The sequence below is a fragment of the Diaphorina citri genome, unplaced genomic scaffold, assembly GCF_000475195.1.
Source record: "Diaphorina citri unplaced genomic scaffold, Diaci psyllid genome assembly version 1.1 scaffold1574, whole genome shotgun sequence".
NCBI lineage: Eukaryota > Metazoa > Arthropoda > Insecta > Hemiptera > Psyllidae > Diaphorina > Diaphorina citri.
The window spans coordinates 51,412-69,334 of record NW_007379000.1 but is presented as its reverse complement, the minus strand read 5'-3'; the positions used below and the strand labels follow the sequence as shown (position 1 = coordinate 69,334).

The 17,923-nt window shown below is 38.3% G+C and overlaps 1 protein-coding gene across 1 annotated transcript in view; it reads left to right on the top strand.

Annotated features, from left to right (window-relative positions):
• Positions 1 to 6,785: 6,785 nt before the first annotated feature.
• Positions 6,786 to 17,923, top strand: part of LOC103516461 (partitioning defective 3 homolog) — a gene marked incomplete at its 5' end in the record, with an annotated part of 32,788 nt that continues 21,650 nt past the window's right edge. The window contains one exon of the mRNA XM_026828851.1: positions 6,786 to 6,992. Within this exon, the coding sequence (XP_026684652.1) occupies positions 6,786 to 6,992 (207 nt within the window). The remainder of the gene's footprint in view (positions 6,993 to 17,923) is intronic.

Here is a 17,923-nt window from a genome sequence, read left to right as displayed (position 1 = left end):
GTTCGACAGCGCGGTACGGAAAAGGTGTTCAAACCCCGGTACGGAACCTACTGATCGCCTAAGGCCTCGATCATGCCTTAAGCCTATCATGTAAGCATTAGCTACTACATCCTTTTCATCCACGTTAAATAGAAGCATTTTACGTAGCGCATACCACTCGAATACTAAGTGTGTATTTTAAATGTAGGTGTATGCGCCACGTAATCATTGAACAGTTAAAAATGTGGAGTCTATAGGATTGAACGGACCACTCAATACACTACTGTGTGAGGATATCCCCTTGACAATCATATACTCACTTCTCCATCATCAGACTCTCCTTCAGACGAAGTTCTGAGGATTCCATCCTATTCTTTACGCCTTGGGAGAGAGCGTGGTTGTCAAACTAAAAACATAAACGAAACTCAAATATTAGGCGAGTGAGGAAAAGTTTTCTCTCCCGCAGTCTCTGCAGCTGCACTCTGTGTATTTATGGTGATTTTAGCGATCAAAAATTGATCATATCTCAGGATCGGTTTAGATTTTCGCAAAATCCTTTCTTATTGCACACCTAGACCATAAAAGGAATATTCCTACCAAATTTCAGCTTTCTAGGTGTTGTGGTTCTAGAGATAGAGCGATCAGTGTGTGAACTATGAAATGTGAACTGTGAATGGATCTCGTTCTTATAATATAAGAATTGCAGATTAGAGGCTCCTTAGTGGCTGACTCTTCATCTCAAGAAGACAAGTTAAATGTTTCATACAGGCCTAGCAGTTTCACCCGTGCTTCGCCACGGTTAACAAGTAAATAAACACACTGCTTGTAATCAGAGCTCTTTATGTACTCATAATGTTTATGCGTACGGAATCAAATCTTGGATACTGTTAACATACCTTGGCTCTTGTAAACTCTGGATCATCATATTAGGAGAAAGACATGTCGTTGATTATGATGTACATATAAATGCCGTATGCAAATAGACATCATCTCCACTCCTGAACAAAACTTTGATTGTTCATTCTAAACATCTTGTAAATAAATTTTGATTAATTTTTATTTGATGCCTCTAAAAGCTGTTTCGACAAACATCATATAACTGTAAGTAGTCACTTAGTACTTTCAATGAAACGCAAATATTGCATAAACAACGAACCTCTCTTACCGTGATAGCGTGATACCTATTGGCAATAAATAAATTAATATTTGGTAGACCTTTTAATTGAGATTTTTTGAAATCACTATTAGCCATGCAGTGGTGTAGGTTTCGCGGGACAGTTTGTGAGTACAAAAATTACAATAAATAACATTTTATTTTGATAATCGAAGTTAAAAATCACTAGATTTTGACCTCAAATCACTAAATCACTAGATTTGCCAAGAATTCACTAAATTTAGTGAAAAATCACTAAGAGTGGAGACACTGCACGGTTAACAAGTGAATAAACACACTGCTTGTAATCAGAGCTCTTTATGTACTCATAATGTTTATGCGTACGGAATCAAATCTTGGATACTGTTAACATACCTTGGCTCTTGTAAACTCTGGATCATCATTTTAGGAGAAAGACATGTCGTTGATTATGATGTACATATAAATACATATAAATGCCGTATGCAAATAGACATTATTCTGTTTTGTGATCTTTTCTCTCATTTTTCAATAATCTAATTGCATTACCTTGCTAATTAAAATCAAATTTATCGTGTTTAAAATTGGCGTCTTTTATCTGAGGCGGCCATACTTGTTGAATATCTAATTATCTAATATCTATATCTATTTTATCTATTTCTTGTTGAAAGTTGAAATTTCTTTGTTCTAATCGGTCATTTTTCTCTTGACCTCCATCTTTGATTTCACTGATGTGAAGTTGCAATTCACTCAAATATTTTGAGCAACTTTTTTTTTTTAATCAACAAGTTGTTTGTTTTGAATTTATTTTGAAGTTATTTAGCACTGTAAATTTCAATGTACCTAATTATTTTTATGAGTGAAGTTATTTTTTTACCTACAAAGTTTTATGAAATCTGTGTATCTCATAGGTGATAGGGATGAGTTTCTGTGCACAGGAAAGTAATCTGGTTTGTAAAACGTACCTACCTACATACACATCTGAAGTCTTCCACTTCATGAATTTTGTAATCATTTCTTTGTATGACTTTCCAGTTGGTAAGTGATTCGACTTACCTAATGAGAGATTGGACTCTGAATTTGGTCCACAAGTTTGGAGTAATTGGTTGTGTAAGATGATATTGCCAGGTTCAGACACTGCTGGGTGTGCTGGTCGCAATCGAATTGAAATCAATTCGCGATCGACCGGGGTTGGGCAGGCCTACACACTACTTCACTGGTCACTGTTGATACTTGATCTATTATTTGCTCAAATGAAGTGTTCACATCGCATTCTTTACTTTCACTAAATAAAATCCCAGGAGATCTTTGCATTGGATCTGAGCGGACTCGCATTTTTCTTCTACATTATCGGACATTCACTTCTGGAAGTTGAAGGTGGGCGGGTCACTTTTAGCCACCCCTTAGAAGTCAGGGCTGAACCTAGGTTGAAGCAACATTTGCATTTAATTTTCAATCATTAATACGGGCAAAAGTACGTACATATCTAGAGCCACCCCTTAGAAGTCAGGGCTGAACCTAGGTTGAAGCAACATTTGCATTTAATTTTCAATCATTAATACGGGCAAAAGTACGTACCTATCTAGGTACATAATTACTAACCTAGAAAGGGGCAATTCAGGCTGAACACCTTCCTAACTTTTTAGGAGATACAACATTGAACAAAAATAATTATCGGTTTGGGAAAATGTAGGTATGGGGGATTACTGAATTAGGATATTGATAATAATGAGCTAGACTCTTCAGGTCTTCTTTTTGACTTGAATTCTTTTGTCCCAATTGTGCAGATCCATTAGGAACAGACATGTCATTATAGAGTGGACTGGATACATAATATGTGGCGTGTCTCCTAATTATTTAGTAAGAAGGATACCTAGTGATTGTCTAGTGTCTACTATGAAATTCTACTCATTATTCTGCCTAGTCGTCTGGTAACTCCGGTATGTCTTGCGCACAAGGAAGTACCTCGCTGGTACTTTTGTGCCATTCGCTGCCTTATACCCCAACCTATTGTCAAAGAGAAATCACTTAGCTGAATGCATATTTTGTATTTTAATTATCGTGTTACATCAGCTGATTCCAGATAGACACGAGGTATTGTCTTTGCAATCTCTGCATCTTATCAAGTGTGCTAGGAGTTGTCAAAAATAATTCAATACCAAATAATGAACGATTGTGTTCTCATGTTTTGGAGTTGTTACTTGAAGATCTATTGTGTTCGACATGACATCAGTTGATGTAACAACTAATAACAACTAGTGTACTTGCAATATTCATTGCTAACAATGTAGGTACATCTATTTCTGACGGATATCTTCAAGGGCTCAAAATTACCAGTATGCAGGTATTCTTTTATGCCTGATGATCTCTTTGAGTGATGTTTGACAGAGACTAATTTCATTTGTACCAATTTAAAACTATTCAAATGTGCCACTCGCTGCCTTATACCCCAACCTATTGTCAAAGAGAAATCACTTAGCTGAATGCATATTTTGTATTTTAATTATTGTGTTACATCAGCTGATTCCAGATAGACACGAGGTATTGTCTTTGCAATCTCTGCATCTTATCAAGTGTGCTAGGAGTTGTCAGAAATAATTCAATACCAATAATGAACGATTGTGTTCTCATGTTTTGGAGTTGTTACTTGAAGATCTATTGTGTTTGACATGACATCAGTTGATGTAACAACTAAGAACAACTAGTGTAGTTGCAATATTGATTGGTAACAACGTTAGGTACATAAGTAGGTACATGTACTTCTGACGGATATCTTCAAGGGCTCTTTGAGTGATGTGTGACGGAGACTAATTTTATGTGTACAAAATTGCCTCCAGAAAGTATTAAAATCCATAGTATCCATAGATCCATATTAGCCATACTTTTCAAAAACATGTCACTGGATTTCGATTTAGTTTTTCAAAGCGTAATTTTGTATATGTAGGTATGTTTTTATTCGTTTTATGAAAACAATAACATTTTTATAATACCTGAACTGCCACACGAAAATGAAAATAATGAAATTTCCTTGACAGTCTTGACACAACTCGTATTTCCAGATTTCTAATTTTCTATATCCTGTTTTTGTAGACTCATTAATTACTTTAGCTGAATATACCCATTTAGCTTCCTATGTATGTATAATGTACCTAGGTACATGTTTATGTTTTAAATTGACTAATCAGCATCAAGCCGGGTTATCTTGAAGTTGTGAGTCATATTACGAGATACCTTTATCAGATTACCTACACCATATCGATTTCATAATTAACCTGAGGTTGAACATGTGATGTGGTACTGAACCAGGAGATCAAGTTCATTGCGAAATTATTCTCATTCTCATCAACTTTTCGCCGTCACCGTTTGGGCTGTGGTATTGGAATAGACACCCTCTACCACAAAGTAACAGCAACACCTGGGAAGTATAGCTATGGTATATATGTATATGGTTATAGGGGCTGGGGAAAGACACACCGTATTATCGTTAATTTTTTCCCACCAAGAAACATCGATACTTCATCTGAGTGTGGATTTTACCAGTCTACTGATAGTCGTCAGTGGGGATCAACTAATTAACTTAATTACCTAACGAGACTGTGACTATCTAAACAAGGCTTGGAACTATATTTATTGGAGTCTTTATCATCTATCCTGCACCTTGTAAGCATTACACATATCGAATTAAAGAAAGCTCTTGGGTGCAAGTGTAACTCGGTAATCAGCCTAATTATTGTGAATCAAGTTAATCTGGAGCGTTACTCTCTTAGAGAAATTAAATGGTACCATACACACTCTTATCACATTGGAGTAATTGAGCATTCAAAGTACACAACTTATTCGGTGCAGTATCATGCGTGTGGAACTTTCTTTTCAACCCAATTAGACTAAAAATTACCTGAAATCGTTCAATTGGATCTGGGGAGTGAGATATTTTGTTGATTGCTATCCATTTTGCTACCTGAACCGCTAATCAGAACAGATAATTAGGGTCGTTATCAGCCCTTTTTTACTTCAGTAGGAACAAGTTGAATAAATTGACCAATTTTAAAATCTCTCACAGGTACATACTTGGTTAACTGGATTCATATTTATTTATACTTCGGCCTTATCTGCGTGTACGCTGACAACTTGTAATAGGGTGTTATATTACAGTAAACAAGTAAATTAGGCAATTCATATTAATTGAAATAATGATTGAAACTTTATCCAGGCACATTTTATACAAAATTTACCCTATACGAGTACTCCCTACCATATTTGTGTTTTTCGATTTTTCCTACTTAGGATTTGAAGCAGACTTCTTCTCAGATATACCTTTCAACTCATATACTAAATTCACCTTATATGATTGTATCACATAACTACCAGAAGTTAGGATATCTGAGGTGTAAAAATTGAAAGTACTATGCACAGTATGTGGATAAAATTTATGTTGATACTCGTATATCTACATACCTACATCATTTTACGAAGAGAATGTGCACTACTTTTCCTACATACATTACGACTATGAATGTATTGCAGATTAGAGGCTCCTTAGTGGCTGACTCTTCATCTCAAGAAGACAAGTTAAATGTTTCATACAGGCCTAGCAGTTTCACCCGTGCTTCGCCACGGCTAACAAGTGAATAAACACACTGCTTGTAATCAGAGCTCTTCATGTTTATGCGTACGGAATCAAATCTTGGATACTGTTAACATACCTTGGCTTTTCCTTATTTTTGGCGCTTAAATAAAAAAATGCCGATTTTTGGTACGAAGACGGTGAGTAGGTGTTTTACCTCATCTTCATATCTTGTCTTTCTCAAACAAAACATCTAACGTACCAAATGAAGCAGAGATTGAGGTGTTCATAGATCAGGAAGAAAACAGCAAGCTATACAAACTTAAAAGTTACCATTGCTTTTACTTTTTTCGAAAGATTTTACGATGGTCTCGCCACAAAGTCATAAAACTTCAGTTTCACTAAATTTGAAGGTATTTTAGCTTCAAATACATTTATTTTGTCCTTACAAACATAATAGGTATATCTCATGGGTTAGGTCCGAGTATATCCCATGAGTAAATATCTTTGGCCCAACATATATTATCATTACTACTCGGTATTTGATCCTAATCATGCCGGAGTCATTTGTGGTTAAGTCTGTTTGAATCCAATGACCAGACATTCCCCTCCTGTCCGGTCAAGTGGTTTAATGGTTGAGAACTTACTGAGGATCCTGAATTCTACAGAGGACATTTCAGGGCTTTGCCCTCAAGGTCGTTCAAGGCGGTGATAAATTTTTCAATGAGTATTCCACCGGATTCTCCCTTGAAATCGCCGATTGACGGGTTGGAAAAAGAACCTAATACAAAATATTTTATTTGTAGTATTTTCAGAGATTTTAATGCAGAAATAGAGCAATACAACCTGAAATTTGTCCGAAAGGACTCTTCAAAAATGTCTCTTGCCTTTTAATCTACCTACAATTTATCATGCAATTTTTTTTTAGCAAAATATGCTCGTATATAGGCCGTATCAAGGGAGGGACCCGAGCCCTTCGGCCCTAAATACCCCCCCCCCCTAAATACGGCTCTGCTCATATAGTACCTACATTATATTTTGTTCTATCCTATATGCGCTTTCCGGAATCCCATATTCCATTCTAATCCTCCTTCTATTTATCTGTTGCAGAGTGGAGACACCTGGGTCGCAGTTCACAGTCTTCAATCACAAAGCGATGGCGGTATCCTTGACCCTGACGATAAACTCAGTGATGTTGCCGACGACAGAGAACAAATCATCGCCAATTTCGAGGATGGAGATGGGCCCCATCATCATGCGGGGGGCGATGGGGCCAGTGGCTCCTCAGTGGGGACCGGGAGCCCTGACATATTCCAGGTAATTTCAGTTGGGATGAAACATTGGGTGATTGTTGTTTTAGCGGCTTTATTAGCTTTCGCCGAAGGGTAATACTCGTGTAATGAAGAAAAGATATCTTTTTATATCAGCCATATACCGGGGTGATAGTCTCTAGCCATGTTTATTTGGCTCATCCTGAACCGTAGTCAACCACTTTAAAACAAAGAGGACCCTTTGAAGAATTGCCAGCTAGCTAGGCTGGTTAGGGTTTGAGTACTATAGTCTCCTGCTTCCCCTTACCGGAATTTCATCAGAAAAGATTCCCATTTGATACTTGCTTTCCTTGTCCTGAACAACCAATAGGTGATTGCTTTGGGCTGACATTTGGTTTTGGCTACAAATTTTAAGAGTGCATGCCCTTCGCACTCAACCTTTGCTATTTCTTTAGTAAAGGAAATTCAGGCTGATCTACTCCCTGTTTACCGTTCCCCAGACTGAACTCCGAAGATCACCTATTCAATAAAAAGAGCACCTATCCAATGGTATGTTTCTGCATTACTTCGAGAAAGACCAGAGAACACCATGTAGTCAGTATAGTCAATGGCACACTACTTCACTGGTCACTGTTGATACTTGATCTATTATTTGCTCAAATGAAGTGTTCACATCGCATTCTTTACTTTCACTAAATAGAATCCCAGGAGATCTTTGCATTGGATCTGAGCGGACTCGCATTTTTTCTTCTACATTATCGGACATTCACTTCTGGAAGTTGAAGGTGGGCGGGTCACTTTTAGCCACCCCTTGGTGGGCCCCATCATCATGCGGGGGGCGATGGGGCCAGTGGCTCCTCAGTGGGGACCGGGAGCCCTGACATATTCCAGGTAATTTCAGTTAGGATGAAACATTGGGTTGTTGTTGTTTTAGCGGCTTTATTAGCTTTCGCCGAAGGGTAATACTCGTATAATGAAGAAAAGATATCTTTTTATATCAGCCATTTACCGGGGTGATGGTCTCTAGCCATGTTTATTTGGCTCATCCTGAACCGTAGTCAACCTCTTTAAAACAAAGAGGACCCTTTGAAGAATTGCCAGCTAGCTAGGCTGGTTAGGGTTTGGGTACGATAGTCTCCCGCTTCCCCTTACCGGAATTTCATCAGAAAAGATTCCCATTTGATACTTGCTTTCCTTGTCCTGAACAACCAATGCCAAATGTTGTGCCAGTGTCTTGCAGTCTTGATAGCTTTGACCGCAAAGTGTCCTCAAGCTTAAACAGCTTAGTCAGCAGTAAGACACAACGGTTTGGCGTTTCGTGAGGACGCCAGTAAACCAATACAAGTACTTACCCAGTTATAATATTTTCTGAACCTCCAGATTTGAACTCGTAAGAGCAAGGTTGAAAATAAAGCAACACCACGTGAAAGAACACAAAGACATTTGAGTAGAAAATAATTGTCCATTCCTGTCATGATCTCTTTTCATAATATTATGAATACAAAGCAATTTTTCTATCATGGTAATAAACAGAACTTGTCCATTCCTGTCATGATCTCTTTTCATAATATTATGAATACAAAGCAATTTTTCTATCATGGTAATAAACAGAACAATGTCATGAATGTCATGATTAAGTAAATACGATGCCAAACAATAGGAGGATCACAAGAACTTCAATAGATCACAAGAACTTCATACCAAAGCATGAGGCCTCAGTACTTAGTACTAGGTTTGTAACCAACCTCAGTGGTGTAGTGGTTGAGGCGATGGAACTGATCTTCTCTTTTCGTTCTCCATCCTGTCGCAAAAGAGAACACTAAATGCCGTTCTCGTATGTTACCATTCAAATTTACACTTCGTTCTAGATGATTGCTTCATGCAATATTGATGAAAATTATTGTTTCCATTTTGTTTTTACTGCATATGGCGTATGGTACAGGTGGGCCAATAAATGGTACGTTTTTTAGGTGGGCGAATAAATGGTACACTTACCCTATTATACTACATAATTCCTCTGACTTATATTCTTCTTGCAGACAATTCCCCTGACCTGATATTTATATTCTTCTAGTAGTCTGGTCTGATGTGTGAAGTAACTCAAGTAACTGGGCAGAAAGAGGAAGGATGTGCCACCATTGTGAATGCTAAGAAATAATATGTCCATAATATACGATATGAAACAAACATTCAACATTCTAAATGAAGCAATGCCTATAGGAAACTATGTATAAGGAGCTTATTAAGGACGTGTTTCCTTAGCTTGTCTTTCTCCCATGCATTTTCACGTGAGAAAAATATTCTGCTGAAAGTTATAAGGACGCACATTGGAAGCGTAGTCGCACTGGTTGCGCGACTTTTATTAGCGCAGAGTAGCGCGATGCCTCTTGAAAATCCAAAACTATGAAAATGATACAAAGTTACAGACCTCTCACACTCTAGGAGACCCAAGTCGCGCGACTCCCGTGTGAGAGATCTCTATCATTTTCATAGGTTTGAATTTTCAGGTGGCATTACTACTAAAAGTCGGGCGATTACGCTTCCATCGTACGACAGGCCTAAGTTGAGACTCAAGTTCAAAATATGCATTTGGATTAGAGCACGCAAAATATGCATTTCCATTAGAGCAAACAAAATATGCATTTCCATTAAAGCATGCATGTATTGGCTGATCAAATGTACTCAGAAGTGTGTGTAATCATTGTTTTCTTTTCAACTTTCTGTGCCAATATTCCATCCAACACCGGTGAAAAATGTCACTGGCACGTGTGCCAATTTCAATCTTCATCACATACTCAGATTGGCATAAGCGCTAATCAATTTGATTAAAACTTCGCTGAAATTGATTCTTTTGGTCGATTATTTCTTACTGAGTTGATCTGGAATCCAGACTTATTTGAATACCATTCTTTCTTCTTTTTTTTTTCGCCTTTTCCCTTGTACAGGCGGGGTCGGCGTTTTTCGTCATCCCTAACCAGGGTGATTGCTTTGGGCTGACATTTGGTTTTGGCTACAAATTTTAAGAGTGCATGCCCTTCGCACTCAACCTTTGCTATTTCTTTAGTACGGGAAATTCAGGCTGATCTACTCCCTGTTTACCGTTCCCCAGCCAGACTGAACTCCGAAGAACACCTATCCAATGGTATGTTTCTGGATTACTTCGAGAAAGACCAGAGAACACCATGTAGTCAGTATAGTCAATGGCACACTACTTCACTGGTCACTGTTGATACTTGATCTATTATTTGCTCAAATGAAGTGTTCACATCGCATTCTTTACTTTCACTAAATAGAATCCCAGGAGATCTTTGCATTGGATCTGAGCGGACTCGCATTTTTTCTTCTACATTATCGGACATTCACTTCTGGAAGTTGAAGGTGGGCGGGTCACTTTTAGCCACCCCTTGGAAGTCAGGGCTGAACCTAGGTTAAAGCAACATTTGCATTTAATTTTCAATCATTAATGCGGGCAAAAGTACGTACATATCTAGGTACATTACTAACCTAGAAAGGGGCAATTCAGGCTGAACACTTTCCTAACTTTTTAGGAGATACAACATTGAACAAAAATGATTATCGGTTTGGGAAAATGTAGGTATGGAGGATTACTGAATTAGGATATTGATAATAATGAGCTAGGCTCTTCAGGTCTTCTTTTTGACTTGAATTCTTTTGTCCCATATGCAATATCCTTTTTATTATGTCCATTTTGCGGCTGTTTCAATAGGAAATTCTTGTACCTAAGGGATTTGCCCAATAGGAATTCCCGTACATAGGTATTTGCCCTCCTAGACCTTCCCCTATTTCAGTCCCTGTTCAAGATCGTGCCGTTCTAATGTTGTAGAATACTTGTGTTTTTCTTTAACAACTTTGCCGTGTAATGCTAAGACCTTGAGCTATACCTCTCCAACAGCGTACGTAATGAATTCATAGGAAATATTTTGTTCTCATGGTATTACTATGCTTGAAATTCTGAACCACGCTGAAAATATACATCAAATGCTCTACCGAGGTATGGAAACTTGGAGCTAAAGTAGTATACCTACCTATAGAAACTTGAAGTTGCACTAGTACATACTTACCTACCTGCAGAAGTTAATCTATGAGAGAGGTCTGTACATAGATGAGAGATAAAACCCATTACCCTGGTCATTCCATAGGTAATTATACGTTCTATGAGGGGATAATGCGAGGTACTCCTGGTTTCATGATTATCTAGGTGCATCACGTAGTGGCCTATTTAATGTAAGCAGCACTATCCATATATCTCAGGATATGATTAATGCTCCAGGAAAAAATGCACTTTAGTGTTGAACGTAGTCAATAGTGAAGTATCAAAATCTTTATCAATTTATCATAAGTAAAGGTAATGTTACACCAAGCGCGCATCGTTTGCAAATATAGTTAATCTATGAGAGAGGTCTGTACATAGATGAGAGATAAAACCCATTACCCTGGTCATTCCATAGGTAATTATACGTTCTATGAGGAGATAATGCGAGGTACTCCTGGTTTCATGATTATCTAGGTGCATCACGTAGTGACCTATTTAATGTAAGCAGCACTATCCATATATCTCAGGATATGATTAATACTCCAGGAAAAAATGCACTTTAGTGTTGAACGTAGTGATTAGTGAAGTATCAAAATCTTTATCAATTTATCATAAAGGTAATGTTACACCAAGCGCGCATCGTTTGCAAACATTGTTGCAAACAGCGTTCGTGTGTGCGCGGAGTTGATCCGGCTGCTGTCGGTTTAAAGGTAATGTTACACCAAGCGCGCATTGTTTGCAAAAGTTTGTGAACGTTTGCAAACAATGCGCGCTTGGCGCTTGGTGTAACATTACCTTAAAAGGGAAGCTGACTATATCTCCCATTAGTCCTAAAAAGCTTAAAGTACTTGCCTCTAGGATCAACTACAAGAACTACTGATACTGACTGAACTTAGTCTGTGAAACCCAAGTCTGTCAGACAGTCTGTGCGTCAGTGGCTGGTCTTATACAGTCCACATTGCCTACAAAGCTTAACCAACTTAGACACTGAACACCATTGCATATTCTGGAATTACATTTCACATTAATCGAGTTACAAACCGATTTGAATCCTTGAGAAAAGATATCCTTCAAACATTACCTTAAAAGGGCAAGCTGACTATATCTCCCATTAGTCCTAAAAAGCTTAAAGTACTTGCCTCTAGGATCAACTACAAGAACAACTGATACTGACTGAACTTAGTCTGTGAAACCCAAGTCTGTCAGACAGTCTGAGCGTCAGTGGCTGTCCTTATGCTGTCCACATTGCCTACAAAGCTTAACCAACTTAGACACTGAACCTCCATTGCATATTCTGAAATTACATTTCATATTAATCGAGTTACAAACCGATTTGAATCGCTGAGAAAAAAAGATATCCTTCGTTACAAAAGAAATAACATCAAAGTTTATTCGAACGAAGAATTAAATTATTCAGAAAAAAGAACATTATCTCATAATGTAATCAAACAGGTTTCTACTATATCTATGCAACAAGCGCATCAAAAGAAATCAGGAATCGTTAGAATTCCTCATAATTATTAATTTTATATTTAATTTCAGGCAAGCATGAACTAGATAAAAAGAATCTATGAATCCCATCAGAATAAAGTTTACCTTTATCAGACTCATAGTAGGTCGTCGCTAGCAAACTCTGCTTTGGGAAATTTTTTACATTCCACTTGTTGAGACCATATCTTCAAGTTGAGACCAAATAAAGTTCTTCATTATTCGTACTTCTGTCCGTTAACATCAATGTAGGTTGTAGGAACATGCCCTGTGTAACTCCTGACATAAGGTACTAAGCACCTTAGTTCTTTTAAAGGATAGGCAGGAAAAAGACTTTTAAAGACACTCAGGCCAACCATCCTACACCTGAGGAGTGGAATTTCCACCCTCTAAAAACCCATCTCCCCTAGAATAAACCAACACATTCCGAACCTTTTAAAACACGAACTTCGATTGTCATTGTGCCTTACTAACCTTTGTTTTTTTGGTCCGATGTTGCAGAATGAAGGAAATCTTCAGTAATTCGCTCAAAGGCCATGAACTGAGATTGCAGATCGTCAAATATCTGCACGAGCCAAACTTCAGGCGGCCGTTCTCTACCACCCAACCGCCCCAGCCTGTGTTTCCCCATAACAAGGAGAACAATGCAGGTGTCATGGTGGCTGGCGAGGAACGAAGTAAGTTTCTCTATCTCTCTCTCTTCCTCCCTAACTCTCTCGCCCTATTTCCTTCTTTCTCTCTCTCTTTCCTTCTCTCTCTCCTACATACATTTATATCGCAACCCCATTTTCATTACAACGAAGAAAAGGTTGACTTTGTCCGTAAAAGTACACAAGCACTTAGGTATGTTGAATAGTTTGTTAGTTTTTCAAAGAATGAAGACTATAAACAACTGAACTTATTACTACTATTACAAAGCCCTTCATAGTTGCCAGCCTAGTTTTAGCTTGGAGGGTAGCGCGTCTGCCCTGTAAGCTCTAGTTCGTGGGTTCGATTCCCGCCCGGGGCGGATTTTATCCTGGAGGGATAATGTTCTTTCTCGGAACGGCTGGCTTTCTCCTATCCTGTCTTCCTTCTCTCTTCGCTTTCAGGACGATAAGACTTTATCAGTTAGAGTTCCCTCTATCAAAAAAAGAAAGCCCTTTCATCTAATCAATCTTTAAATAATAAACTTTCCTTTCTCCCATCAGATTCCGGTTCCAGCAAGATCGCCACGGTTTCCCCGACGAAGAAAATCTCAGCAGCAGGCACCTCTACCACAGCTACCCTCATGGCTGCCAACACGCGGAAGATAGGCTTATTATTATTTTTATTTTTTAATCAAATTAAGAAATATGCATTAGTTAAAGTAAACAGGTAAAGATCAGCTTAGTGAGCTTGAACATAAATCTAGACCCGATACTAAATTTGTTATGTAGGTTGAAATCAATCAATGTGAATACATAGATATGTGCCAAATTGTAATATTACATCATTAGTCTACGTAACGTTGTCCACTTTTCATTCCACTTGTTGAGACCATATCTTCAAGTTGAGACCAAATAAAGTTCTTCATTATTCGTACTTCTGTCCGTTAACATCAAAAAAAAAGAAATTTTTTTTTTTTTTTTTTTTTTTTTTTTTTATCAAATAAAGAAATATGTACTAGTTAAAGTAAACAGGTAAAGATCAGCTTAGTGAGCTTGAACAAAAATCTAGACCCGATACTAAATTTGTTATGTAGGTTGAAATCAATCAACGTGAATACATAGATATGTGCCAAATGTAATATTACATCATCAGTCTACGTATCTTTGTCCACTTCCTCTCCTGCCTTGGAAGCCAGCAATGACATTGCAGGTAAATATGGGGAAATGAGAGTAAAAATGGCCTTATGGTCAAAGAGCCCAAAATTTGCTACATACATATAGGCGAACTCTATCAAACATATTTATATACAGATACATTCGAAACAAAGGGCCAATTTATTACTTATCGCGATTTATACATTGTAGGTGTCTATGTATTTGAAACTAAAGTCCCCCTTTTTTGTATTTCAGACCTGGTCAAATGAAGAGTGGCGCTAATAACGAGACCCCTGAACCCAAAACCCCCACGTTACCAGTCAATATTAACCCCCGCGGTAGCACAAGCAGTACAGCAACTGTTACTGATGCTACCTACGCCAGTCAGTAAGTATCCAGCTTATAAGCTCGTCAGATCATCAAAATAAGGAGTAAATTCTACTAGTATTATTAAGTTCTAGCAACCTCCGTGACCGAGTGGGTATCACACGAGGCTTGCACGCCGGAGGTTCCGGGTTCGATTTCCGGCGAAATCGCGGAAATCTAAGTTTTTTTCCGCTTGGATTTCGGGGTGCACTCGGCCTCGTGAGGATAATGGAGTAGCTACTTTAATCAAGTAGTGACCATGGTGGGATTACCAGCTTGAAAAGATTATTGAAATATGGGAATCGATTGCAAAAGGAGGCACTTAGTAATGCTGTGATGTGCAAAAGGCTCTGTTTTAACACAAATAAATTCACGTATTTCCAAGTTTAACGTGTTGATTTTCCTTCCAGACTATCACTAGACGACCAGTCAGCCGGTTTCTCGCGGGATGCATTCGGCCGGCAGAGTATGTCTGAGAAGCGACATGCTACTCTGGATGCTAAGAGTACGGATACCTACCAGAGGACGAAGAAAGCGAGAGAGGAGAGGGAGAAACAGATTAGCGAAGGTAAGAGAATCCGGGAAAATCTTCTATTGAATGCCATCAATTTGGTATCTGTAAATACGGGAATGTTACCTTTCCAAGTTTTCACCATTCATGTGAGACCAAAACTTTTTTTTTACCTTTCCGCCAAGCATGTGGGATTAAAAACTTTGTGTGTTTGTTCGTCCCCCTCCCTTTTTTCGTTAATATCAATATCAACACTGTTAATATGTACTTTCTTTAATTGAAAAAAAATCCCATATAAAAATCAAGGAACCGGCGCGAACGACATGTTTCAATTTTAACATATAGTCAAAGCGCCTAAAAGGGGGGAAAAATAATCAAGGAAATTTCTTTTTGTACTCTAAAGTAATGTATGGTGATTTTTCCCGTGTTGAGAATCAATTCAGAACAGAACTTAAATATTTGTCGCTTGTAAAATCTTCCATGTTTGTCTTTACCAATCCTTTTCAAGTTTTTTTCTAATCGAAGTTATATTGTATGCTAATGTCACTAACAAGATGGGCCTTACGATCAAATAACTTCATACCTATTGTACTAACACCCTTATTCAATAAGGAAAATATAAAGGGAGGGTGGGTTTCACCAACCTTCTTTTTTGTCCCTAACAGCCCTGTTATGCCTATACAAATCAAATGGAACTTAACAGGCTGTTAGCTTAACAGAACTTCTAGGGGCTGAAAAAATATTGGGGAAATCCACTGGTAGTCTTGTTATAACTTTAATCCAACCTAACCTAGTACTAATACCACAATATTAAATTGATCTTGTCTATCTTTACCTCATATGTTAACTGCTTTACTAATCCATTGTGTTGCTTGCCATGTGTTGCTTGGTTGTTTTGTTTCACAGGGAACCTTTTAGGGCCGAGTGGATTGGAAAATATCACATGCCTTCAGGCACACTTCATTTTTCAACGGTCCAGGTTTTCCTTGCCCTTGGGATCAATTTAACTCTTCTAAGGTTAACGCCGGAAGGGTTCTCTACTACCTAACCCTTAAAGCTCTATTATTATGTGCTCAAATTCTCAAATAAATGAGGATAAATTTCATTCCTCGCCTGGGATCGAACCCACGCCCTCCTGTTTACTAGGCGAGCGTATTGACCATTACGCCACCAAGGCAGAATAATAATGATGATAATAACAAAATATATCCGTAATTTTCACTTTCCAGCTGGCTCAAACACATCGCGAAGTATCTCGAGAACCTTCATCCGATCCTAACGGTAACAACCGATCCGATAATACCAATCTGAATGGTAGACTCAACGATTCCAAGAACCGATCTGACGCCAATCGTCTCAATGATAGCAAGAATAGGCCAGAGAATTCCAGCATGAATGGCCGACATAATGAATCGCAGAGTGGACACCATAGCAACGGTCATCATAATCATAGTGGAAATATTAATAATCATAGTGGAAATAATCATAATCATAGTGGGAGCAGTCACCATAGTTCAAATAATCATCAGACCCATAATACCCATTCTAATGAGAAGAAATCTGACAATGGTGGTGCTCCAGAGCTACCGGAGAGACCTGATAATTTGAACAAGTCTCGGGAACAAAGGTAAGTTATCCCTCTCACCTACCCACAGGTAAGGACATAGTTTCGGTCATACCAGTGGTGTATGCTGGTCCTAATGATGATGAAAGGTACCTAGTAGCATATATTTTGGTTTTCCTCAGGGGTCACTATCCACTGGATGAGAGAGAAGAACATTACGAGGAGGTGTTGAGACAGGTCAGTTGATAACTAGTCATATTTTAGATTAATACAACTAAATATATCCTACTAGGTATGTATCATTTACCGTAAAACATTTACAAACCCTCAAGTTATCACCGTGTTATGGGAGAATACTGAATCTATATCATAATCATAGTGGAAATATTAATAATCATAGTGGAAATAATCATAATCATAGTGGGAGCAGTCACCATAGTTCAAATAATCATCAAACCCATAGTACCCATTCTAATGAGAAGAAATCTGACAATGGTGGTGCCCCAGAGCTACCGGAGAGACCTGATAATTTGAACAAGTCTCGGGAACAAAGGTAAGTTATCCCTCTCACTCACCCACAGACACCCCTTGGAAGTCAGGGCTGAACCTAGGTTAAAGCAACATTTGCATTTAATTTTCAATCATTAATGCGGGCAAAAGTACGTACATATCTAGGTACGACGCCGGTACCCATATACAAGTACTTACCAAGTTATAATATTTTTTGAACCTCCAGATTTGAACTCGTAAGAGCAAGGTTGAAAATAAAGCAACACCACGTGAAAGAACAAAAAGACATTTGAGTAGAAAATAAGTGTCCATCTGTCCATTCCTGTGAATGGACACTTTTTTCAAAGCAATTTTTCTATCATGGTAATAAACAGAACAATGTCATGATTAGGTAAATACGATGCCAAACAATAGAAGGCTCACAAGAACTTCAATAGATCACAAGAACTTCATACCAAAGCATGAGGCCTCATTACTTAGTACTAGGTTTGTAACCAACCTCAGTGGTGTAGTGGTTGACGCGATGGAATTGTGGTTGGCCCGTGTGGATCGGATCTTGAGGTTGGTGGTTCGAGTCCAAGGACGTCATCTCTAGGTTCAAATCCAAAAAAACTGATCAGTAGAAATGCAAACCCAATGTTAAAATACGATGGAACTGTGGTTGGCCCGTGTGGATCGGATCTTGAGGTTGGTGGTTCGA